The 25,664-nt window shown below is 37.1% G+C and overlaps 2 protein-coding genes across 4 annotated transcripts in view; one reads left to right on the top strand and one right to left on the bottom strand.

Annotated features, from left to right (window-relative positions):
- Positions 1-17,924, top strand: part of LOC120624070 (cyclic AMP response element-binding protein A) — a 160,041-nt gene extending 142,117 nt beyond the window's left edge. For 2 of the 3 annotated variants that reach the window (XM_039890400.1, XM_039890402.1), the window contains exons 3-7: positions 4,466-4,656; positions 8,324-8,471; positions 10,837-11,021; positions 11,642-11,785; positions 12,482-17,924. In XM_039890400.1, the coding sequence (XP_039746334.1) occupies positions 4,466-4,656; positions 8,324-8,471; positions 10,837-11,021; positions 11,642-11,785; positions 12,482-12,670 (857 nt within the window). In that variant the 3' untranslated portion in view covers positions 12,671-17,924. The remainder of the gene's footprint in view (positions 1-4,465; positions 4,657-8,323; positions 8,472-10,836; positions 11,022-11,641; positions 11,786-12,481) is intronic. The other variant, XM_039890401.1, reaches the window with a different exon arrangement.
- Positions 17,925-21,457: 3,533 nt separating this feature from the next.
- Positions 21,458-25,664, bottom strand: part of LOC120623877 (heparan-alpha-glucosaminide N-acetyltransferase) — a 32,547-nt gene continuing 28,340 nt past the window's right edge. Inside the window, exons 8-10 of the mRNA XM_039890153.1 lie at positions 25,036-25,205; positions 22,579-22,765; positions 21,458-21,813 (exon numbers count right to left, since the gene is read on the bottom strand). Of these exons, the coding sequence (XP_039746087.1) occupies positions 21,519-21,813; positions 22,579-22,765; positions 25,036-25,205 (652 nt within the window). The 3' untranslated portion in view covers positions 21,458-21,518. The remainder of the gene's footprint in view (positions 21,814-22,578; positions 22,766-25,035; positions 25,206-25,664) is intronic.

The raw sequence follows: 25,664 nt of genomic DNA, 5'->3' as shown, positions 1-25,664 counted from the left end.
GGGTAAGAGCTCGACTTCACTTATGGCGGGCCGAGTTCGAATCGCACCTATAACTTTTCTAAGTTATGTGCGTTTTAAGTAATTAAAAATATCACTTGCTTCGACGGTAAAGGAAAAATCGTGAGGAAACCTGCTTGCTTAAGAGTTCTACGTGTTCTCAAAGGTATGTGGAGTCCACCAAACCGCACTGGGCCAGCGTGGTGTACTACGGCCTTAATCAGTTGGACCCCGTATGGGAGGAGAACGTAGCTATAGGTCAGATAATTTGACTTAAAGGTACGTTAACTAATAGAAATGTTGTTCACATCGCATGGAATGTCAGACATCACAAATATTACGTATTTCAATATTTGCAGCGGCATTATCAAGCGCACTAACAAAACATGTTACGTTGTATATAAATAAACTCTCATGAGTCATATATTTGTATGCAAGTAACTGTGACATATTCTTAATTCAAACCGGGAATCAAAAAAATTCGTAACGTCAATAAAATATATCAGAAATGTTTTTGTCTTTATAATGTTGTTTGTGTAATTTGTATACGTTGTTTTGTTATACTTTTTTTTTTTTGTTTATGTACTTTTTGTGGTGTGCAATAAAAGTATATTCATTCATTCATTCATTCAATGTTGTACAGTGCACTTTTATTAGGCTGCTATAGGTACCTAGTACAACACATTAAAATTTCTAAAAGAAAATTTTACGTATTAAAACTTTTATCCACAATTCTACACAATATACCCCGACCTTCCGCGTGGCAGCGCCTGATCGTGCTTGGGTTACTAATGGTCTCAGTATGTTTTATTCTCCTATTAAAATCAGATTTGGTTTTCATTTTGTAGATTAAAGCAGTGATTTTTTAGCATGGCGTTAGTAACTTCCCCGGACGAGCCTAGTCACATAAGGCTACTACTAAAAATGTATATTCTGTAAAGTGTAAATGATTTTAATATTTTTTGTATTCCGTTACAAGTTAAACCCCTTAAATGTGTTAACCCTTAGTTAATACATTTTATTTTATTCCACTACAAGTTAGCTCTTGACTGCAATCTCACCTGGTGGTAAGTGATGATGCAGTCTAAGATGGTAACGGGCTAACCCGGCCGTGGGTAGTTACCACCGAACCGACAAAGACTAAGTTACCTACAGCTTAGCGATTTAGCGTTTTGGTACGATGTCGCATAGAAACCGGGTTAGCCCGCTACCGTCTTAGACTGCATCATCACTTACCACCAGGTGAGATTGCAGTCAACAGCTAACTTGTAGTGGAATAAAGTAAAATGTATGGGATTCCAATAGGTTGAGAATGATGATTCATATAAGCGAATATGCCCCTTTTACAACAATGAATTAGTACATATTTAAAGTGTTTACCTTGACGTCATTCCTTGTTATGACGGTAAATAACCGGCCGGAGCCTGATAGCCCTTTTTTTTTTTTTTAATACAGAGAAAATGCCTGACGCATACCACTCCGTTGGGGGAAACGGAGTAGTTATGTGGGACTTGTACCCACTAAAAACTCTGTGTGTCCCTCGATAGACCTATAAGTGAGAGCACGGGGTTCACTTGCGTATTCACCGCACTAGAGCCTAGTGGCTACGGCATTTTGAAATATTTCAGCTTTTCAAATATTTCTGTGGACGTCGGACGGCCATTGCTATCTACTAATTTTAAATGCGAAAGTTTGTGCACAGCAATCACACCTGATGGTAAGTGATGACGCAGCCTAAGATGGTGCGCGATTGCCTAGAAGATGCCTATTCACTCTGAATTCTTGATTTAAAGGTACCCAGATTAATGAAGATGGGGGGGCATTCAAAAAACAAAAACCACACTTCATGCAAAAACTACTAAACCAATTCAAACAAGTGATATTTTGCGTGGTGGGTGCTGGGATTCGAACTCGGCACCCCGAAAGTGAAGTCGAGCGCCTACCCAATGCGCTATCACCGCTTCAGCTAAGCTAGTATTAGTAGAATATAAAAGCTATATTAATAGGGTAATACCTAGATCTTGAACACTCGTAGAAGTTTGATGAGTTAATCATATATTCCGGTTTTGTATTACCAGTATAGCTGTACGTACTAACTAAATGATGCAACAGATTGTCTGCGGGAACGTTTCTATCCGTAATTAGATATAACTCGCTTTTATCAAACAGTTGCATTTGTCGTTAAAGCGTGGCCACGGCGTTGGCGGTGCGGAAAGCCAACAAAAGTAAATCTGTTAGCCAACAAAAGATTAATATGAACATACAAAATACTGGACAAACTCCCTTATTTTATAGTACTCTTGCTCCAGTTTATAGGTATTCAAAACGGTAATGATGCCAACCAAAATGTAGATGATCGATTTAATATAACTTAAAACTTCTAGAAGTCTTTTGGTCAGTAAATCATAAATATACTTACTCCTAAAACAATGTATCCGGGATGTAAAATAAGCAACAAGTTTGCGTTTGATATTTTTGTATTGGAAAAGCATGAACACGTAAAGAATACAATATTTACTCTAGTTCAAGATCTAGTTCAGAGGCTAATACTGAAGTTTTGTTCTGACACCTGTTGTGTCACTCTTGATGTCAGACAACCAATTTCCTGCACTTAGAAACTGCTCGCGCAGTTCTTGCTCGGCTTATGTTATATCATATTATTATCTTGTTACTTGTCATCCTGTGGATATAAAGAAGCGAAGCACGACAAGTAGCACAAACACGCGGTAGCCAGGCGTTTCTAAACATTGGTTTGACTGTTAAGTGTGTCTTGTTGCCAGTGGCGTGCATAGAGGGTATACCCTGTATGCAGATGATATAAAATGAAGAAAATCTCCAGTACGAGTTATAAAAAACTTTGTAAGAGTTATAAAAAGCCTACCCTTAAGTATTTGTTGTTTTAAGACTTCACCTTTAAACAATGACTTTTCTACCTTCTATTAAGGTATCGCCGTTTATGCTGCAAATTCGTGGCCCTGCGCGTTATGTTCTTAGTTACGTCACTACACCGAATAGCTCATTATTAGTAGTTTTGTTACTGGCTGTAACCACGATCTGTTAATTGGATGACATTAGCTTTAGTGATAATCTGTTTTTTTTCTGGTGACTATATCAAATCTAGATAGTCTTCACGTTGCTAGTTACCACACTACCCCTCAAGGCCTGCCGCCAAACGATTTAGCGTTTTGGTACGATGCAGTGTAATATAACTGTTAAACTGCATCATCGCTTCTCATCAGATGAAATAACAGTCTAAATTGTAGGTTAAATAATAAATAAAACCTTTCGTTAAAGCTTTAAAGCCAATCTTCGAAACATAGTAAACTTAGATTAAGATAAATAATCAGGGCACAAATAATATTGTAAAACCTTCTAAAGTTTTGGAACTTAAGAAACATGCGCCGAACTCGAAAAGCTTAAACTATAGACGCTTCCAAATCGAATTTATTGGCACACTTGGCAAAAACGCCAAGAGGAAAACGACGCTCAGACTATCCTATTCATGTAACGCGCACAAAAAGTATTGTTTAGAATGCAACTCTACAGCGGCGTTTCAACACGAGTTCCACGCGATTGCGCAGGCGCACAGCATAACTCGGAAAATTAAACCGATTCAAGGGGAAGTTACCTACACGATTCGACGCCGAAACTCCGCTTGCAGTGAACGGCACCTTTCATGAGTGATCGAATTTTTCGCACGTAATACTTATGACCTACTTACGTAGGAAGTATTCGTTTCAACGTTGTATAGGTACCGAAATTCCATATTGAGCTTTCGAAATTCTTTTAGAATTAAACTTGATATTTTTACGTCATAAGCAGGCTGGTTAGCTACAGTGCTCTGATATACATCATCGTCATCGTACCCAACTACGACCCAGTACCGGCCCACTGCAGGGAACGGGTTTCCTCCCACAAACCAAACTAAGTCGTTGCTTACTGCCCTTAAAAATTTAAAAGACTGCCAGAGATCTACTTGTTCTACCATTATGGTGCTTTTACAAAATTTAAAAATTCAAATTTATTGTACGCTAAGTTTAAAAGCACTTTTGAAACGACAAGTCAGTCTGTTTGTAGTGACTCTACTACCGGTTTGGAAGACAGTTTCCACCGGGAAGAGCCGGCAACAAAACCCAGCAGATTGCTCTTTTTCAACATCATTTCACAGTTTACAATGAAATGTATTATTTGTAAGTATGTATGTAACAATAACACAGCCCTCCACCGTTCGGTTTCTTTCGGTCTTCCTAGTCCTAAGATTTCTTGGAAGAGATCGGTACCTACTAAGCGATAAGGCCGCCTTTTGCATCCTACTTTTTAAATTGCTCTTTTCCTATCCATGTATTTTTTCTTATTGTGGTGTATAAATAAATAAAATGGCGTGAATGGCACCCATCAGGCCAAGGCTGGCCTGATGGGAAGTCAAGTTATTAAGGACTATTTAAAATTTCCTTCTGTTTCCTTCCAGACATGGAAGACGAATGCTATCCAGCGATACCAGCGAGCGCTTGGCGGAGCAGACGGCGGTCGAGTGATTCCCCGCCGCCTCAGGTGAAGGCCGAGCCTAAATCTGAACCAGAGTCGCCAGCCTCTTCCTGCCCGCCCTCACCGACCCCCGGCACGCCTGTCACACACGTCGACTACGTCATTGACCACACGGTAGGACTAAGTTATTGTTTTACAGCTCATCTTCATCATCAGCCTATTAAAATCCCACTACTGGGCTCAGGTCTCTCTTATAGAAGAGAGTGTTGAAGAATATAGATCCATCATACTTCACTATGCCGTGTGGTCGCGGCAGATGAAAATGCAGTTGTCACCACCCCTCCTATTTCTGCGGGTCCTGTCGTACGAGGCGACTAAGGTAATACAACAGAGAACTAGCAGTGACAATCACACACATCGCTATCTAGCCCCAAAGTAAGCGTAGCTTGTGACATGGGTACTAAGATAACTGATGAATATTTATATAAACAACCAGACACTGAAAAACATTCATGCTCATCACACAAACATTTTCGAGTTGTGGGAATTGAACACATGGATGGCCTTGGACTCAGAAAGCATGGTTGCTGCCCATTGCGTCAATCGACCATCAAAATCTTAGATGCGTACACATTACACCTACAAATTGGTAGCAGATGCAAAGTTCGTCCGGGAGATATACAACGGTTCACCAGGCGTCTAAAAAGCCAACAAGAGGGACATGCCGAGGTGGATTCTAGTTTGGGTATATCCCTTTAGAGGGTGGAGTCCTACATAACCTCCTTCCTGCCTAAAGGTCGGAGGTAGCAAGTTTAGGAGGTAGGTACATCTAAACATATCAAAAATGTACACTACCTAAACAAATCAAATAATCTGCCCTGCAGTAACACCTACGCAGTGCATAAATCCGCATTTAATTCGCTCCAGAGCATTTTACGTTTTATAGCTGAGCGCATTAAGTTTTTTGCAAAGCCCTTTTTTGCGTCTGGAGCCAAAAAACAGGCTGACCTTTACAGTCTCGAATAACTACTAATTAAATAATATATAAACAAAAATGTCAACCCCGTGATTAAGACATTCACTTTTTGGCGATATCTACTTATTATCGCAAACAAGTACATGAAAGTGACGAGAAAATTGTATTTAATTCATAATTAGAATATACGGATTACAGCTCTGGGGCTCCGCCTGCGATTCCAACATCAAAATAATCCAAAGAGCTGGAGACTCGATTCTCAAACAAATAACGAATTCCCCTTGGTTTATCAAGAACAATGAGATCCATGAGCATCTGAGGATCAAGAACGTAAAAGAAGAACTGCAACAGTGTAGTAGTAAATACCAAATACGACTTAGGCACCATCCCAACCAGCTGGCAGTACAACTCACCGTACCAGATTGTCTTAGCCGGCTTGAAAGAAAAAATATTCTAGACCTAAATAAATGCTAAACCAGTCTTTCCTCATTATGACAATTTCCAATGGGTTTTTTTTTTTTTTTATACACACATTGCCATCTAGCCCCAAAGTAAGCGTAGCTTGTGTTATGGGTACTAAGATGACTGATGAATATTTTTTTGTATAATATACATAAATACTTATAATATACATATAAACACCCAGACACTGAAAAACATTCATGCTCATCACCGAACATTTTCCAGTAGTGGGAATCGAGCCACGGCCTTGGACTCAGAAAGCAGGGTCGCTGCCCGCTGCGCCAATCGGCCGTCCGAATTATCATAAAATAATTAAAATATCTATGAACACATCTGCTCATAGTCGAGGACTGATCGCAGGATAACAATTAACAACAGACAAAAAATCATAATTAAAAAAAGTAATGTAGTCGTAGAGCTTTTTGTGACAGAGCTCGTCGGAACTACTACCTTGCGCCATACTTATTTCTGCCGCCAAGCAGCATTGCTGTGTTCCGGTCTGACACATGTGGTTTCCGGTTTAATTACAGACACACGAGGCTTAAACCTACGGGTTGATGGACACAGGGCGTCAATTTGTAAGATGTGTTCCATGCATGCCTTTTGAAATGTGTTAATAGGCGATGGTTTTCCACATACAGATAGGCCATTTTTTTTATTCCACTACAAGTTAGCCCTTAACTGCAATCTCACCTGGTGATAAGTGATAATGCAGTCTAATATGGTAGCGGGCTTAACGGTTAGGGTGTATGGTAGTCATACCTCTAATCGGTTTCTACGCGACAGCCAGTGGCGTGCATAGAGGTTATGCACAGGGTATGCAGATAAAAAATAACGCAAATATCCAGTACGAGCAATAGATACTTAAGGGTAGGCTTTTTATAAGTTAAACAATGCCTTTCCTTAAGTTTTTTATAACTCGTACTGGAGATTTTCTTCGTTTTATATCATCTGCATACCCTGTGCATACCCTCTATGCACGCCACTGGCGACAGCGCACCGGAACACTTAATAGCTTAGAAGCCAAAGCCTCCCACCAGACAAAAAAAATCTGCTTGGTCCCATCACTTATAACTATATAAAATGGCCTCTTTTTACATACCATTTTATTACAGATAGACGATACTTTATAGGTTAAAAGAAATAAATAGGTACCGCGGTAAAAGGTTTCTAAGACGCCTTCACATTTAATTGACATGTGAAACGCAATCGTGAGTTCAAGTCCAAATTCCATCAATGCTCGATGACTTAACAAATTTCATAAAGGTTACTACAGTTCAAATACCCGGTAACTTCGCGACTTTCTCCGTAAAATTGATCTTAAAAAAGTACAACAATTTTCGGAACTCCAGGTCCGTTGTAATTACATGGCTTGAATATTTTCTTGAAATTGTTGGCATGCAAGTGAATCGAGGTAATATAATGAACGTTTAGGATAACATACTAAGCCCATAGTGGTGATATTTTCGCCCTCCGCTTTCGGGTGTAGTCGAGTTAGATACCCGGCAACTCAATTGTTTTAAATCTTATTTAATCTTAAGTTAAGATAAAATGAGATTTTAAAAAAATTGCGCAGCATAATATTATTCTAATATATAAGCTGAAGAGTTTGTGTGGTTGTTTACTTAAACGCGATGACCTCAGGAACTACTGGTCTTATTTGAAAAATTCAGTGTTAGATAGCCCATTTATCGAGCAAGGCTATGGGTAATATACGAGTATCATCTCGCTAAGACCAATAGGAGCAAAGCACCAATGAAGAATAATACAAATTTTTTTTCTCCTTTTAAGAACTTCCGCTGCGTAAGCGGTTAAAGTTTCGATAAAACAAAACACAAAAGTTTAAGGGTATGCAGTGCTTTTGTGCTTGAATAAAGTGCACGCCACTGACCGCACTGGGCCAGTGCTGTGCCCTCTGTTTGGCCGGTAATGGGTTGATATGATGATGATGGGCACAGCAAAATAAGCATGGAAGCAAATTAAGCATAAAATAAGCATATGTAGTACTTTCACTTTGACGGCCGATTGGCGCAGTGGGCAGCGACCCTGCTTTCTGAGTCCAAGGCCGTGGGTTCGATTCCCACAATTGGAAAATGTTTGTGTGATCAACATGAATGTTTTTCAGTGTCTGGGTGTTCATATGTATATTATAAGTATTTATGTATGTTATTCATAAAAATATTCATTAGTCACCTTAGTACCCATAACACAAGCTAGGCATACTTTGGGGCTAGGTGGCGATGTGTGTATTGTCGTAGTATATTTATTTATTGATTTACTGACGAGCTCCGTCGCAAAAAGCTCTAAGTAGTACTACTAAAATCTCGTCCGTATCTCGTCGCCATGGCCTAGCATAAATTACCCTTAATACGTTTGTAATGAATTTAAATTGTTTATTTCCAGACTGGTACAATTCACATGCCACAAGCCGTGCTGCAGAAGGTGGGGGCAGCAGGGGTGCCGCAATTGCTCCTGAGTGCGGCGCCGCGCATCGCTAACAAGCTTACAAGCAACAAGCTCTCCATCAAAGTCACATCCTCAGGCACATCAGGTACCTACTTTTTTTTTTTATTAACCGTTGCCCGCGTTTATTACGGTCTCTTACAAATCCCTTATCGACTGTTGGTTTTCCTAGGATGAAAAGTAGCCTATATTACTTTCGGTCCTTTCTTCTAAATCTCCATCAAATCACATCCTCAGGCACATCAGGTACCTACTTTTTTTTTACTAACCGTTGCCCGCGTTTATTACGGTCTCTTACAAATCCCGTATCAACTGTTTGTTTTCCTAGGATGAAAGTAGCCTATATTACTCTCGGTCCTTTCTTCTAACTCTACATCAAATGACATCCTCAGGCACAGCAGGTAGCAAATTTTTTTACCTATCGATTCAGTCTTTAATTAAATAATAAACCTGCAGAGCTTTTATTTGTATTGCTTTTTACGCACGTAGTCCACCACACTGGCCAAGTACGGATTGGTAGGATTTACATGCCTTAGATAATGTTATGTTACATTTTCCTTCACCTTTTTATGCATATACAATATACATACACAAATGTATACTATATATATATATAGTGTATACATTTGTGTGATATATATATATATATATATATTATATATATTGTATACATATATATATATAGGTCTATAAATGATATTTAAAATGAACTGACTTCATAAACCACTTACTGTTAATTCCCCAAGTTCGCATTTCAAGTAGGTTTTTGAAAAGTTTTTTTTTTCTGGTTTATAAGGGAGGCTGATATATTTTCTGGATATAACTGATCGCCAGCTCTCTGAATAACAAGTTCTCCATTAAGGTCACGTTGTACCGCCACTTCAAGTACAAGACTTTTTAATTAGAGCACGCGGATGGGCGTCTTTTAAGTAGCCGATACCGAATTATCGAAGACGTTACAACAAAGATATTTTTTTTTTAAATTATTTATTTATTTTTATTTTATTAGAATAAATTTCTTACTATAATGTCTACCGTGCGACAGGGCAGAAGTCATCCTGCGGCTGAGAGTGCCTGGTTACGTTTCCTCCTTATCGCGTGAAAATTCGCGTTTTTATTGTGTAAAACGCTTCATCGTCATCTTTATCAACCTTTTACCGTCCCACCTGTTAACGCGTTTAGCATATACTAAATATGATTATCTGTGCACTGATATCGTATCGTTACCGCGTCGGTATCGTTATCGGTTAGTGTAAAAACAATGAAAGTATCGAGAATGCTGAACGACATTGTAGAATGCAATTTATTTTTATTTGGGCTCTTGAATGACTTTCATAAGTTTGTTGCATTGTGCAAGGCGAGTAAGTTTCTAATAACTATTTTAGGTACTGCACAATCTAGTAGTCGGGGCTTGTAAAGTTTCACACATCTTAAAAAATAAAAATGACAAAGTTAAATAAATTATAAAAGTCAACATCTGAGTTTGCATAAAGAGCATAGTTTGCATTATTTATTTAAATCGAATTTCACATTTTCGTCGTGAAATATCTATGATGATCTGACATACTGACATTGAAGCAATTATAAATTGCACACGTAGATTTGACTGATATTCATTGTAATAATATCAAATAATAAGAAGAAAAAAAAATTTCTTTCAAATCTTGTACTAAGGCTACAGGTTTGTCATTGGTGTTGATGACTACTCAGAACTTGTATACTTTGTCAGCAGAATCACATGCACATTGTCAGCCCCTTATCAATCACGGGTTTGTAAATAAGACGGTGACAACGTACCGCCCACATGACAGCGTCGTGCTATCGGATCAGTGAACGTGCATTTTCATCTGCCTTCTAATGATCTTCAACCTTACCAATATTAAAGATGCGAAAATTTGTTTGTTTTTTTGTTGGTCCTTCCTCCTTTACTAAGTAATCGATTGATTTTTGGCACAGAGATAGTTGAAAGGACCTCGATACCTTTTGAATTTAACGCACACTCATACACTTGTATCTCCAGAACGATTTGAATTATGAAAACTCTACCTACCATTAAACTTTTATAACTTATACTCGTCGTTTTCTCCATTTCATATCATCAGCATGCTTAGTGCATAACCTTTGAATTTAATGCACGCTCATAAACGTGGATCTCCGGAACGATTTATAAAAACTTAAGTTTTAGCATGGTACGAGCTATGAAAATTCTACCTACCCTTAAGTTTTTATAACTTGTACTCGTCGTTTTCTCAATTTTATATCATCAGCCGGCTTAGTGCATAACTTTTGAATTGAACGCACGCTTATATACGTGGATCTCCGGAACGATTTATAAAAACTTAAGTTTTTGTATGGTACGAGTTATGAAAACCATACCCTTAAATTTTTATAACACATACTCGTCGTTATCTCCATTTTATATACAAGATATTAACGTTTGCCGACCTTGTCAGCAGGGTTCAACCTGCCGCCCACGCCGCCATCTTCCCTGTCATCGTCGGACAGCGAGGGCGCGCTGTCACCAGCACACGAGGCAGCCACGCCCGCCGCGCCCGCACCCCCCTCGCGGCGCAATCACCTCTACGTGTCGCACCACTCGCGGCAGCCCATCAACACGCCGCTCATTAGCAGCCAACCGGTGAGTTACTTCACATCAACAGCCACTGCTGGACTAAAGAACAGCAAATATAACGTAGAAATGAAAACGAAATAATACTTCAGAGGCTTTAGAGGTACATTATTTACTGTCTTATCCGTGAAACTGAAACGCTAATAGTTTTTGGGTAAACCATTGCCATAGTTTTTACTGAAAGAAATCAGATACAGCCATAACATTACATGCAAAATTAAAATCAAGTCACTCATGTCACTTATTTAATCTTTTATAAAGATGACTAAAATACTATGCGCGAGTCGGTCTTTATCTTCAATAGGGTTGCCATAAGTAAACTCTTAAAATGTTTTAATTTAGTTTTTATGGAAAAATAAATATGCTTCTTTTGATGTAATATTTTTACAGTATGGTTTCTTATGAAATATATTTATGCACCCTTCAATGCTAGTACGTTAGCTTTGGGGCCTCGTCGATTCGTGCATCTGTACGAGTGAGCTGTTCCGCACATTTGATCATAGTTTATTGCTTTAATAATACTGTGACTAAAGTAGAACCCAATGATAGTTAAAAAAATATATAATAATGGTATTGTTAGAATTTCTATGTTTTCATTTAGCGATAATGTATTTTTTATTTAATTACAGAAAGGTTCAACGGGCACCCTCATTTTAACAGAAGAGGAAAAACGCACATTACTGGCCGAGGGCTACCCCGTGCCAACACGCCTTCCTCTCACCAAGGCCGAGGAAAAATCTCTGAAGAAGATCCGGAGGAAAATTAAAAATAAGGTAAATCAAATTTATTAACTTGATTAGTTAACTGATCGCATGTTTTAAAGTAGTCTAATGTAAGTGGTAGAGTTCATTTTTTAAGAGCGGTTAAGGCCGGTTTTCCATCCTCAAATTAATGATAGAAAAACTATCATGCTAAACTTTGCATAACATCAAATTTACTCGTTACTCAGAGAATTAGAAAAATTTCTGGTAATTTGATCACTCTATTTTAAATTGCGGAATTAACGTAGTTCCTGTGTCTTACTGTAAGTACTCTTGAGATAGATTCCAGTATTATTAACAATTCAACCGATTGACGGTCTTTTGTAGGGAGTTTCTGGACAGCATGTTTTCAGCTGCTCCCAGCGACTCACTTGACGTCGTCTGCTTACCTCGTTGGGGGTCGAGGAGTTCGAAGTCGCCACTCTAGCACCTTAGGACCCCAACCTCCATCAATTCTGCGAGCTTCGTGCCCCGCACATTACCATTTCATCGTCGTAACACGCTGAGCTTTATTGGTAACTCTAGTTCTTCTACGGATCTCCAATCATTTCTGATTTGATCACGTAGAGTTACCCCATCGCCCGCTGAGTGTTTCTGAGCCTTCTTTTGAGAAGTAGATTCCATATGTTCTGTCAATAAAACTATGATTTTTGTAATATAATAGCAAAAGAGTAAAGAATATTATAAGTCTCATTTCTTTCTCCGCAGATATCTGCACAAGAAAGCAGACGCAAGAAGAAGGAATATATGGACCAATTGGAAAGGAAAGTAGAAATATTAGTATCAGAGAATTCAGACTACAGGAAAAGGGTTGAGTCCCTAGAGCAGACGAATGCAAACCTTTTGAGCCAACTAGCAGCTTTGCAGGCTCTGGTCACCAGGGGCGCTAGGAAGTGACGTGCCCAAGTGAAGCAGTTCGCTTGACGTCACTTCTCACTTGCACAGAGACTTAAATCTGCAGGATACAACCCAACGGGCAGACACTTTGACGTCACTCGGCCACTTTCTGCTAGCTTTGTTCAGGATTGACATAAAACCACAAACCAGTTTCTGGAAAGCTGATCAAATCAACGGTCCACTAAAAAGCTTTCATAGTTTTCTGGCAAATACTTTTGTTCTATTGCAGAAACTTTAATCATTATAGTAAAGCGTAAAAAATTTATGAGCGTTTAATATATCCAAATTATGACTTAAGCATTAAATTTTGGCATTAATTTAATAAAGTAATCTATTGTTCACGAATAGCGTTATGGCAACCCAGTTTAGAAGGATTTATAGTTTAATTTTATGATTTGATCAATGATTAGCGTTTCAGAAACTAGAAAATGTAAATTTTTTCATTTAGTTTACCTTAGAACCGGCACTCTTTTGTAGTTTTACTCCATTGATATCTTTGAAAGAGTTTCCTTTTCCAAATTAATTTAAATCGTTTTTGGTACAGACTTTGTATTTTTAGAAATTTTAAAATTTGTTCATAATCATTTCTTGAAACGTAAAGTTAATTGTTTACGACCCAACCTTCAGAATAGACCTAATTACAGTATTATAGCCGGTTCTAGGGGTCGGAAAACTGCAGAAAGTTAACTTAAACGGCTGTGAGAACTGATTGTAATGAACTCTCACAGTTCCTATTTGTATGTGAAGCAAACAGTGACAACGACGTTGTCCCCACAATGGAGTTTATATTTTTGTCGATTGTATATTTTGGATGTAATTTTACATTTTATCCCGAACCGTTGTGTAGGTATCCAAAGGACTGTTAGTTTGAATGGTTGCTCATTGTATTGTTAGTAAATCGTTACTCTGTGGTGCTGGATATGATATGATATACCTGCATTTTGGTTTTGGTATACCAACGTTCGAGTGCCACATTAGATATTTATTTTATACAACTCAGTGTCGAGTCCGTTCATGTTCGGACGCTACTGGGTATTAGATAAATGTCGCTAGGTATTTACGCGTGTTGTTTGAAATCTCGTAATATATTTTTAAATATTGCCGAATGGCATATTAATTTAAGTTTTAATTCGTGCGTGTTTTTATTAAAATGTGCAATTAGATTAAGGAATTATAATTGTTACCTAACGCCTAGCGTCCTTTAACCGACCACTCTGAAACGTATCGTCTTGCAAGAATCTCCTTTACCATTGAGCGAATCTAGGGTATTTTAGGTTTTTCTATCAAATTCACACCTTACCTTCGAAACCTAAGTTAATATATTTATGTATTTATGGTAATCAACGAAATATATTTTGTTACGTAAGATTGGGTGCCTTTCAAACAAGAACTATCAACGAGAAGTCGTAAATTGCAAATCAAATCGTACACTTACATCTGCACTTTTTGAAGTAATTTTTAAACAGTTATTGTAGGAAGAGTTGAATTTTGAAGTCATATTTACATTGTGTGGTTGTTAATTCAGTGTCAGAATCAGGAGTCTGTTTAAAATAAGGTTAAAACTTAATATTTGGCCTCAAGGCTGCGTTGATACGTGATGCGTATTGTGATCAGGTAAACGCAAACAAACACACAAATGCGTGCGTAAGTTGGATGCCATGGTTTGGTCTTGCAAACAGATTTTGCGATACGACGCGTTCCGATGGCTTGTATTGGACGCTTGGCTAAGCGTACGCATCGCTGCTATCGCGAGCGTTTCGCTTTCTTCATAATAATTTTCTAGAGCTCTATTGATCACGCTACTGTTATTGGCCTTATAATTTTATATTGATTGTTGTGATTTAAAAAGAAACAGTGGTTAATAGGCATGCGACGAAACTGTTATGTTTCTTCCATATCGACTATTTAGAGACCGAGATGCCAACGTGTTTACCATATCAATTCGATAGGGTGTGGTTTCGGTGTGGTGTTGTCGGCCATCTTTGTAGCATAATAATAATTATTTAAGGCGATCGCACTGCGCTGGTCTTATCTGTTAATATTGAATTCCATGAATTTGCATTTATAGCGAAATGTGTATCGTCCTAGAGATTTTATCGTGTATTTAAGATAACGTTTAGTTATACGCATCTAATAACGGACCTAATTAAACCGATTTGTATGAAAAATGTTTTTCGGTATGTCTCTAGTCTCTCGTAGAAACAGTCGGGGTCTCTTTGTGGAGACTACCGAAGTGAAAAGATTAGCTGTATCAACTTCAAGTTAACTGCGCTATAGAAACGTGTTGCCTCACTTATGAGCTTTTGTCTACATCTTGCATCTTCAAGTATCAAATCAAACTTTTCTGGTACACCGCACTTTAGCAGAACATTGTAGCTCCCATATCCGTAATAGTATTTTTTTCATGAAATATTAAAACATTGTTGCACAGTCATGTGACTTATATTCATACCTTTATGTATCCAATAAACCGGGAATCCATGGTTATAAAAAACGTATAAGTATCTGTGTCGATAACAAAGACGCGAGAAGAAAAGCGCCCAAGTGTTGGGTGCACTTTTAGACGAGTACAAAATAATGGCATGCCTTCATTGAATGTAACGTAACCTACGCTATACAACTAACTATAAAAATGACAAATTTATGTTATCATTGTTCATTCTAATCGCCTAACGTTGTTATGAGTCCATTACTTAAATAGTTTATGTATAGAATCTCGCCGAACAGTTTATTTAGGGTCTTGCCAGCATATTACGCGAACTTTTTCGGTTTTGTGACAGCGGCCATGTTTGTGAACTAACATTCTTTTGTACTAAACATTCCATTTTATTTTCTTTTAGCGATGAGTGACTTAAAGTGAGCTCGTGTACTTATAACTTATCTAAAATCTCTGTACAAAACCATTACCTGTTAATATTGTATTTGTGTCTCATAGTTCTTACCGGCGCTCACAGACTGGATGGAATGCAAAGGAATACTGAGGCATGCTAAAATTGTATCTTGCATGCCAAAGAGTTCCTTACATGTTCTTATAAAACCTTAGCTACGGAATCATTTTGTTAAGGTAAGGAAGTCTACCGTAGCATGCCAATACCTTTCGGTACTTGACTTGTTAAGATATCAACGAAATATGAATGCTAAATGCATTTGAATAAAATTTTAAATATTTTCAATCCTGCCCGTGAGCGCCTTGTTGTATCGTAAAGCATAATCATTTTAGCCTTTAAAATAATTTTCGCCGAAATTTTTCCAAAATTTAATTTTTTTATTAAAAACTTGTTATTTCTTTAATTTAATTGTATTTATATCTAGACTACAATACCTTCTTAAATCTTCTTTGTTTCTACTTAAGTTTGTGTTAAGAATTTATTTATTTTAATCATCTTGATTTATTTTGGAAAAATTTCTGCGACTTAATGATTAACGACCTTACTTATAAACTTTCGATAATTTAAGTAAGTAATTAGTTACTGTATGATTCTAGTAATACGGTGACAACCAATAATATCTTACTTCTTATGATCGTCTATATGTAAGACCGTAAATGTTCGAAATGTTTATATCGCATTTGATCGGCTTATTATATTCGTGTTAGTATTTATATACTATGTGTGCAATTAATATGTTCTCTTTTACATTTTTAGAAGTTCTTCCTATTTAGATGTAAGAGAATAAAAAATATATTTATATTGTGCTAAATATATAAAATATCGTTCCCGGCACGTGGTGGGAATTTTTAAAAGAATTTATTGAGATATATTTTAAGAGATTTTTTCTAATGAAATTTTAGAAATATATATTATATTTAAACACTGTTTTATGTGTCTGTCGCTATACGAGTAAGGAATGTATGTTAGGTTAGCGTTATAAGTTAGCGTAACTGGGAAGCCTGACATCCTGTTCGTCGCCGAATTGAATCACATTCTCTTGTACACAAATAAATTCGACCATAGACAAACATTGACCGAAATCCATCCTCACTAAAGTAGTTTCTTTTTTTAAATCAAAAACTAGTTACAGTAAATTTAACCTAACGATTGGACCTAATTTTGAAGTCTGATTTCATTCTTGTGCAGTTAGCGCTCGTAGCGCAACTTTGATAAAATAGTCATCAGCAGTTAAAAGGAGATAGGACTCTTAATAGTTAGGCATTAGGTCAATTTTACTAAGCTATAGTTTTTCGATACTTGAGTAACATTGCGCCACTGTATGGCTAACATTGCGCCATGAGATACTTACGTCTACCCATTTGTAGTCCCATCTAAGAGATATTGGATGAGAAAATAGTAGATATGATTATCTTGAAAGCCAAGCCTAATAGTGAGATCGCAGCCGAAGTGTGCAAAATAATAATATTCTCTATGAGCGCCGTTTTCTTAGAGTTCGGTTAGAGGCGATTCGATTTGGCGATAAAGGATGGTAGGCAGAAATTTGAATCATAGAATCAGCAAAGCGTGCCTGCCTATCGGTTATTAAATTACCATAATATACTAAATATCGATTTATTGAACGTAGAACTATGTACTGTGGTTTTAGAAAATGCTGTATAAAACTATACATATATTGAAGAAAGTATTTAACTTTTATATTAATGTATATTAATTCCTATTATGGCATTTACCGTCTACAAAAAAGAGTGATTTAATTGAAAGAATAAAAACGACTTATATAAAATTACTAAAGTTAAGATATGTTTAACTTATCTATGGTTTTGATATCGATTTGTGTCCTTTTTAATCGATATGATCCAATCAATGATAATGAAATGCCAACGTATGTATATACACAAATTTGAGAGCACCGCTTATTGGGTGATAAGCGTAGCATCCATTCGAGGTGGGATCTTTTCATTCATCATCATCCGAACCATTATAGTATAATTCCTGCTGCATTATTTTAAAATGTCATATGTATATGACATATCCTGACGACCTATAAGGATTATAATTCTGAAAGAAGAGCGTCAACAATATTAAAATATTACTTTTTTAAGCCATTGGTAACAAGGTGAATGTTTTGGACAAAAGGACAATATCTCGAATGGATGCTACAAACATGTTGATAGAGTCCCATAGGCACTGTTAGGTCGTCGTTTTGTTATTGAGGTGTAATTTTATTGATAGTTTTATGTTATAAAACTATTCACTGTTAACTTGAGTCATGATTTGTTGAATCGTTTGTTTATTTTTATTTTCCAATGACATTGCGGATTTTACTGTCACTCTTGAGCTAATAAAGCGTCGGATATTGTACATCGATTGTTTTATTTTGTTTTCTTACTAGCGGTGCCCCGCGACTTTGTCCGCGTACGACCTATGATAAGTTACACAAACACGCAAACTTTCTTCCAATATCTCCTACAATATGCCCTGTAGGTACATCGACGGTCGACGACGGCCGACTGGCACAGTGGGCAGCGAACCCTGCTTTGTCAGTCGTGGCCGTGGGTTCGATTCCCACAACTGGAAAAATGTTTGTGTTGTGAACATAAATGTTTTTCAGTGTCTGGGTGTTTGACTACTAGTGTCTTGGTGTTATACTGCGTGAGACGTAACGTAATCAGTATGCCAAAAATCGGCATTTACATTTCTACAAAATAAAGTTGGCCATTACGAGTCGCCCAAAATAATATAATACTATTTAAGTTAATATTACATTTTATAATTGTATAAAGAAAATATATAAAAAATAAACCCCGAATGGATATTTGAATGACTATACAATATTTCGTGTCTGTTCTCTAAGCCGCTTAGGAGTTCACTAGCTAAATTGAGTTGGTTGCTGAGGGCAGCAACCAACTCATAGTGATAACATTTGATTGCGTATACAAAATTTAGTATTTTTACTCTTAACCGTTGAGAACATAAATCGTATATTAATATAACTAGATAAGAATTGGAAAGATTTTTGAATTCTGACTGATAGTTTTAAATGTGAAGGAAAACATAGTAAGGATTACTGCGTGCCTGCAAGTTTTCCATAACGATCTTAAAGGTGAAAAGTATAACGATCCGCATTAGTTTAGCTTGGCTACGGCCTCACTCAACCTGAGTGGAGACCCGTGCCCTGCCAATAGGCCGGGACTTAAAAGGTTGGAATTATCACATCTACATACTTAATCTATGTAGCGGAAAAAAGATTTTTCGTTTCCGCCTAATTTTATGGCTACGGATGCACCCATTTCCAAATGATCTTACTAGCGCTAATTTAGTATATATATTTTAAAATTTAGAATCTAGGACGTGAAAACTGACAAATAGGGAAACAAACTTATGAGAAATAGGATAAAAAAAAACACAAAGCTTATAATAATATAACCTCCAGTTTTATTAATAGCACACTTTAATGTATTTCTTAACATTTACAATTATAATTTATTTATAGTTGAAACGTACTTACAAAATATTAATTTAGACTAGATCTTTTTCAATACAATTTCAATCAGAGTTAGCGAAAATTTTATAAAATTTATTGAAAAAAATATAATACTTAGAAGCCCAATCTTTATCGTAGATTACGTACTTACTTGCAAACCCTAAAGTTGCATTATAGTTTCATAAAGAATTTCTAATAACATCAGTCTTTATTATTGCGTAAATTATTCGCCAAACAAGAGTTCTCAACTTGGAAGCAGTAATTTTGCAAGTAGGTCCTATGCATATATCATTTACAACGTTTCCGGAGTTCCGGACTTTTTAAGAAAGACCTTCTTAAAAAGTCCGGAGTAGATACTGTATTTATTTTCAAATCTAAATTAAAGAGGCTAGTATCGAGTGGCGTTAGCCTAGTTATCGAGCGGTGATAGCCTCGTGGTTCATACCTCGGCTTACCTTGGGGGACCGAGTTCATTTCCCGGCACGCAACTTAATTAGTTATTAAACCTAACTTTTCGAAACCATGTGCGTTTTTAATTTAAGCAATTATCACTTGTTTTAACGGTGAAGGAAATCATCGTGATAAAACTTGATCATCGTCATCATCAAAGCTCAACAGCCCTGGGTGTGAGCCTTGGCTTGATCAAGCATATTTCTCCATATGAGGTCAGAAGCTGCTTCTTTCCAGCTCCGAACTCCCAGCACCCTAATATCCCTCTCAACTCCATCACTCCATCGACCCCTAGGTCGTCCTCGGCCTCTACGCCCCTCCAATATGCCATCAACCTCTTTGGGGCTCTCGTGCCTTCCATGAATTGCACATACCCTGCCCATTGCATTCTTAACAGTTTAATAGTTTGGCGACGATTGGTTCTTTAAAAAGTTCGTATAGTTTGTGGTTGTACCGAATGCACCAAAAACCATTATCCTGTAAAGCACCAAACACTCATCTCAACACCCTTCGTTCGAAAATGAGCAGACTGTTTTCGCGTAAGACCCAACACTCTGCGCCATATGTAAGTATTTGCCGCAGCGAGGCAGGAGGAAACATGAAGGCCTGAGAATTCTCCACAATGTTCACAAAGGCTTGTGAAGTCTACCAACCCGGACTTGGCAGTGTGACTACGACCTAAATACTTCTCATTCAAAGAGGAAACCCGCACAATGTAGTCAGTGGCGTGCATAGAGGGTATGCACAGGGTATGCAGATGATATAAAATAAAGAAAATCTCTGGTACGAGTTTTAAAAAACCTAAGGATAGGCATTTTAAGAGTTATTAAAAGTCTACCCTTAAGAATTTATAACTAGTACTGTACATTTTCTTCATTTTATATCATCTGCATACCGTGTGTATACCCTCTATATACGCCACTGAATGTAGTAGTAAATAATGGGTTGATGCTGATAAACTAGGCATACTGGCATTTTTGTTTTGCTAATTAAAACGGCTAAAGTCAGATTTTATTCGCATAAAAAATACTTGCACCTATATTCAGCTTGACTCGCAGTGAAGCAGAAATTAGGAGATAGCAGGGTGCCTTCATGTAAAGGTACGGTTATTAGGTTTTATACCAAAATTTTGGGCGATATCATTTCATACATATTTGGTATCAGCAATTGTTTGTACCTACAAGTTGAGCTCTAATAGTTTGCTCACTGTAATCCAGGAAAGTTGCCTCCGTTAAAATTATATAAATATATTTTTGCCAAAAACTTACTTTTTAACTTACTTAAAATTACTCTCTCTTTTTACAAATTCATCTTTTGTTGGAACTTTACTTATGACTGAACCGATTTCAACCGTTAATAAGTCGCATTTTTTTAGGTAGGTACGTACCTGCTATATCTACGTCTAGAAACATTAAGTATATATCGAACAATAAGGCTGAATAAGATAAAATCAAGGGCGTATCCAGGCGGGGCAGGGAATTGCAGCTGCCCTCCCTGGAAATGTCGCAGGAAATGTATAAGTTCTCTTAAAAAATGTATGGCTATACAGATAGATAAACGGATAAAAAATTACAGTTTTGGCTTCACTATAGACTATAGAGGGCCCACAGAAAATTTATCTAATCTTGTACAGAATTCAACCCATTACAGTTTTATTTACCAACAACACAATACATATTCACACTTGCCATAAATGTGAGTGATATTTTGTTATTATGTATCTAAAATAAGATCGATCGTTTATTCGTACCTAAAAAAATAGTCATTTAGGTAGGTAGGTATACTAATCCGTATCCGTATTTTTTACGTTGAAACGGCATCGTAATTAACTATGTATTTACCATTTGAAGCTAGCCCTAACTAGCTAGGTACCTACTACGCAAATGATCTTAAAATTTGAAAATAACTTTAGGTATAAAGTTATTTTCCATTTCACTAAGGCACCGAAAAAATAGCACTGGCAAGTACCCAATGTAGAAGCCGACGTCATACTGGCAGTGTTACAATAACAAAAGTTTAGCATTCAGAGAGTGATGAAGACTTTCTTCTTAGCCATAACATGAGCAATAATAACCCATAAAGCTGTGCCCCAGACCGCCTCCACCAGGCGTATTCCATGCGTCTGCATCTCTGGTACTCTCCAATGGAATGGGAATAGGTGTGCGCATACTGAGTGGCCTATGTAAAGTGCGATGGCGTTGAGCCCTGGAGCCCTAAAAGGTCCTCCGTCCCAAAACCGCCACGCGTCCGTCAATGTGTAGCAGATGCTAAGCAACGCGAGGCAAACTGCTGTTGTCACCAGTACGAAAGACATGGACCTGTAAGAGAAGAAAATAGACAAATTACCCACTGCAATTTGTATATCCTACTATAATATCAAAATTCAAAATATTCTTTCTATTTTGAAGAAAAAGGGCCAAGCAGGGCCAATTTTTTTCATAATGCTGTACACTCCACTTAAAGGCTAACTCAGCATGCATAACACAAAAGACACTCTTTGTTTACAACCAAATTTTGTGATATTTAGCCGCTAAACAAAAGAAAAATTAAATTAAACATAACAAATAAAAAGAAAATACCAAAAAGAAAAATGACTAACTATCACGCCGTACTTTTAAAAGTTTTTTTACTTATTTTTTGAAACACGCACGCCAGCCAGCCAGCACTTCCAACCAAATTGTTGTAGGTAATAACTATTCTACCCAATGGAGCGGATCTGCCTAGATTTGAACTAGTGATTCTAGGCCTGCACGTTAGCTTCTTCTATAAAGCGGTAAGGCCGCCTTTTGCATTCTTCTTCTTTCTTCATGTTCTCTTTTTCTTGTATTTTACAAATAAAGAGTAATAATAATAATAAACAAATAATCCACTGCGACTTGTTTTCTGCCGTAGGTCGCAAGCAGCACAACTGTATGGTTTGGAACTCCCCAAAGATCGACGTCCAGCAATAGACGTTTACCAGTTGACTTGACATTTCAAAAGTGCTTATAGGCCTACTTGAAATAAATGAATTTTGAATTTTGATATGATGATGTTGAACTCCTAGATATTTTCTGTTTTTTTTTAATCAAATTAATATTTACCAAAGGTTTTTGTTAATGGGCACGACGCCATGCTCCCTCGAGAAGCCCGCAAGTAGTGCTCCAGCCAGCGCGAAGACCAGAGCCCAAGCTAGCCAACGAGAAATCCGCGCCTTGTGTGATCGCTGCAGCAACACGGTTGCGCCGGCTTGCACGCCAAACAATGCTTGGACTGCCGATGTGAGGCATCCTGGCAACAAAGCGTTTTATTTATTAATTTGGAAGTCTTTATTGCAAAAACTTTGAAACAATATATGATACCCTAGCTGCATCACACATCCAGGCCACTTCGTCAATGGTAGGTGCGGCTGCTTCCAGTGCCGAGCAGGCCAAGAGGCGTAAATATGAAAACCTGGATAGCAGCTTCATTTTTGTGCCTTTTGGAGTAGAGACTTTGGGACCGTGGGGTCCGGAGGCAAGAGCCCTTTTCAAAGAATTATCGAAAAGGGTTATCGAGTCTACCGGTGATCCTAGAGCGGGCAGTTACCTTGGCCAACGAATTAGTTTGGCCATCCAGAGGGGCAATGCTGCCAGCATCTTAGGAACTGTGCCTCGCTGCGGTGGTTTCGAGGACGTTTTAGATTTTATTTAGTTTTTAAATAGTTTATTTTAGTTTATAGTTATGTATTAATAAAAATTATATTTTAGAGATAATCAAATAAATAATTAATTTGTCAATCTAAAAAAAAAAAAAAAATATATGAACACACAAATAGACAAGAAAAATATATATTTAATTTATTTTAATAAAGCACTGTTTTTATTTCACTTAGCCCATGATTGCAGGCTCACTTGGATGATGCCGTCAGATGGTAGGCAAACCTGTTTGAGTTAGGAACCCCAATCGGTATCAACGCGGCATCGTAAGGGAACGTCGAAGCTTTTTGCCTTTCTGGCTTTAAGGACAGCGTTATGAAATAAATAAGCTGATTCTTGATTCTACATTATTCTTTTTCAAGGGTATTTTACCACCATTCATTTTCATTAATTTTCTGAACATACAGAAACGTATACAGAAGTGTACACGGCTAATATTGAAGCATCAAAACCATTCCATTTCAGTAGTGTCTGTCGACGAGACGGTTAGTCACTTTACCAGTTGTCCGTCATTATTTTACTTCTAATGTTCTAAACGTTTACAATAAAATTGGGAAAATTGGTAAAGTTTGTGAGCTAGCAACATTTCGCGGGTATTTTGGAAACAATACTCTGCATGCAATAATGACTGAAAGAGGGTTCCGCATATTCTAATTCCTGTGGTATAATAAGTACTACAAGTTAGTCCTTGACTGTAATCTCACCTGATTGTATATGAAGATGCAGTCTAAGATAGTAACGGACTAACCTGAAAAGGTTATGTAACACCCACCTATACACTTTAATATTTATTCCAATAGGATAGCTAGTTTCTTTCTTTTATATCCTCCTGCCTTATAAAGGGTTATATGGGATAGGTATCTCATAGGACATTCACATTAATTTAGGGGTAGGTACCTATTTAGTTCATACATTTAAAAGATAATTTATATGGTGTACATAAACATTTGCTTGAAGGAATAGTTATTATTATATAAATATATATATATATAAATATATATACTAAGATAATACACACATCGCCATCTAGCCCCAAAGTAAGCGTAGCTTGTGTTATGGGTACTAAGATTACTGATGAATATTTCTCTAAATACATAAATACTTATACTATACAGATAAACACCCAGACACTGAAAAATATTCATGTTCATCACATAAATATTTTCCAGTTGTGGGAATCGAACCCATGGCCTTGGACTCAGAAAGACGCTGCCCACTGCGCCAGTCGGCCATCAAAAATTATTGAAATAGTATTGTAAAATAAATTACTACTCATACGTAGGTAGTTTGGTTTTGCACACACCGAAAGCATCTTGCATTTTATTATCTTTATTCATGATACCAAGGTCATTTTATATGAAATACGGCAAAATTTATCTGCGGGAATGTGTCTAAGAATTGTCTTATCACTTAGAATACAATAAGTTATATAACTTTGTAGATATTATCCGCACTCAAAAAAGGAATACGTAGGAAAGTACTATGGTATAATATTATATAAGGCTGCCACGTCGGTGTAGCACGACTCGCTAACTATTTCGGCGTTCTGCCACATTTATTCGTAAGGTGTTATAATTTCAATTTCACATTCGTTACCAAATCTTATTGCATATCCAATTTCAAATTCAAAAATTTTTTATACTAGACCTTATCAAAGGCACTTCATCGTGTAGTTAATACATTTAACATGTTAACACCAATGTTAGTGCTGGTGATAACTGCATTCGTTAACCTAAAACTAAAGCTAGGAGGGTTTCAAACGCACCCTGGTCTAAGAAGAGCCCACAACAAACCTATTAGTCAGTTTAGGTTAGGTTAGGCAGGTAAAAAGTCTTCAATCATTGGTGATGGTAACTAACTTACCCAACATTCCTTCTGGATCCGTCGGCGGGCCACCGTAAACATTCCTCGCGTCGCTGTGCTGGTACAGATGACTCTCTCCCAACAGCAGGCGGTCGATAAAACCAGCAGCACCTCCGCTGCACTCCGGCGCAACCCACTCATCGTGTTTACCACCAGGTCCCAAATATCCACTGAATGAATGAATGAATAAACTTTTATTGTTATATACTATTTATAACAAAACAAGGTATAGGTACAATTTGACGAACATACCATAGCAATTGTGAAATCTTCTCATTATTAGTCTTTTGTTATTTTAACCGATTGACGTCAACTGCTGGAGGTATGTATGGAATTAATTCGATGCTGTATTGTATTTTTTGTTTACTACAAGTTAGCTCTTGACTGTAATCTCACCTTGTGGTAAGTGATCATGTAGTCTAATATGGTAGCTGGCTGTTCTGTTACGTGATTATACAGTTATATATTTTTTTGTCGGAGTTAGTGGTCGGAGACCTTTTTTGACAGATATGATGTTAGTTCTCCGTTTTATTAAATAATTTAAACAGGTATATTATATTTTAAATACCGAAAATTTAAAGGAAATAGTTACAATTTATAATATTAATGTTAATAAGTAGAAATAATTA

This window comes from Pararge aegeria, chromosome 5 (genome assembly GCF_905163445.1).
Source record: "Pararge aegeria chromosome 5, ilParAegt1.1, whole genome shotgun sequence".
NCBI classification, from domain to species: Eukaryota; Metazoa; Arthropoda; class Insecta; order Lepidoptera; family Nymphalidae; genus Pararge; species Pararge aegeria.
Note: the sequence above shows the minus strand (reverse complement) of the source record. Positions and strands in the feature narration are given on the sequence as shown.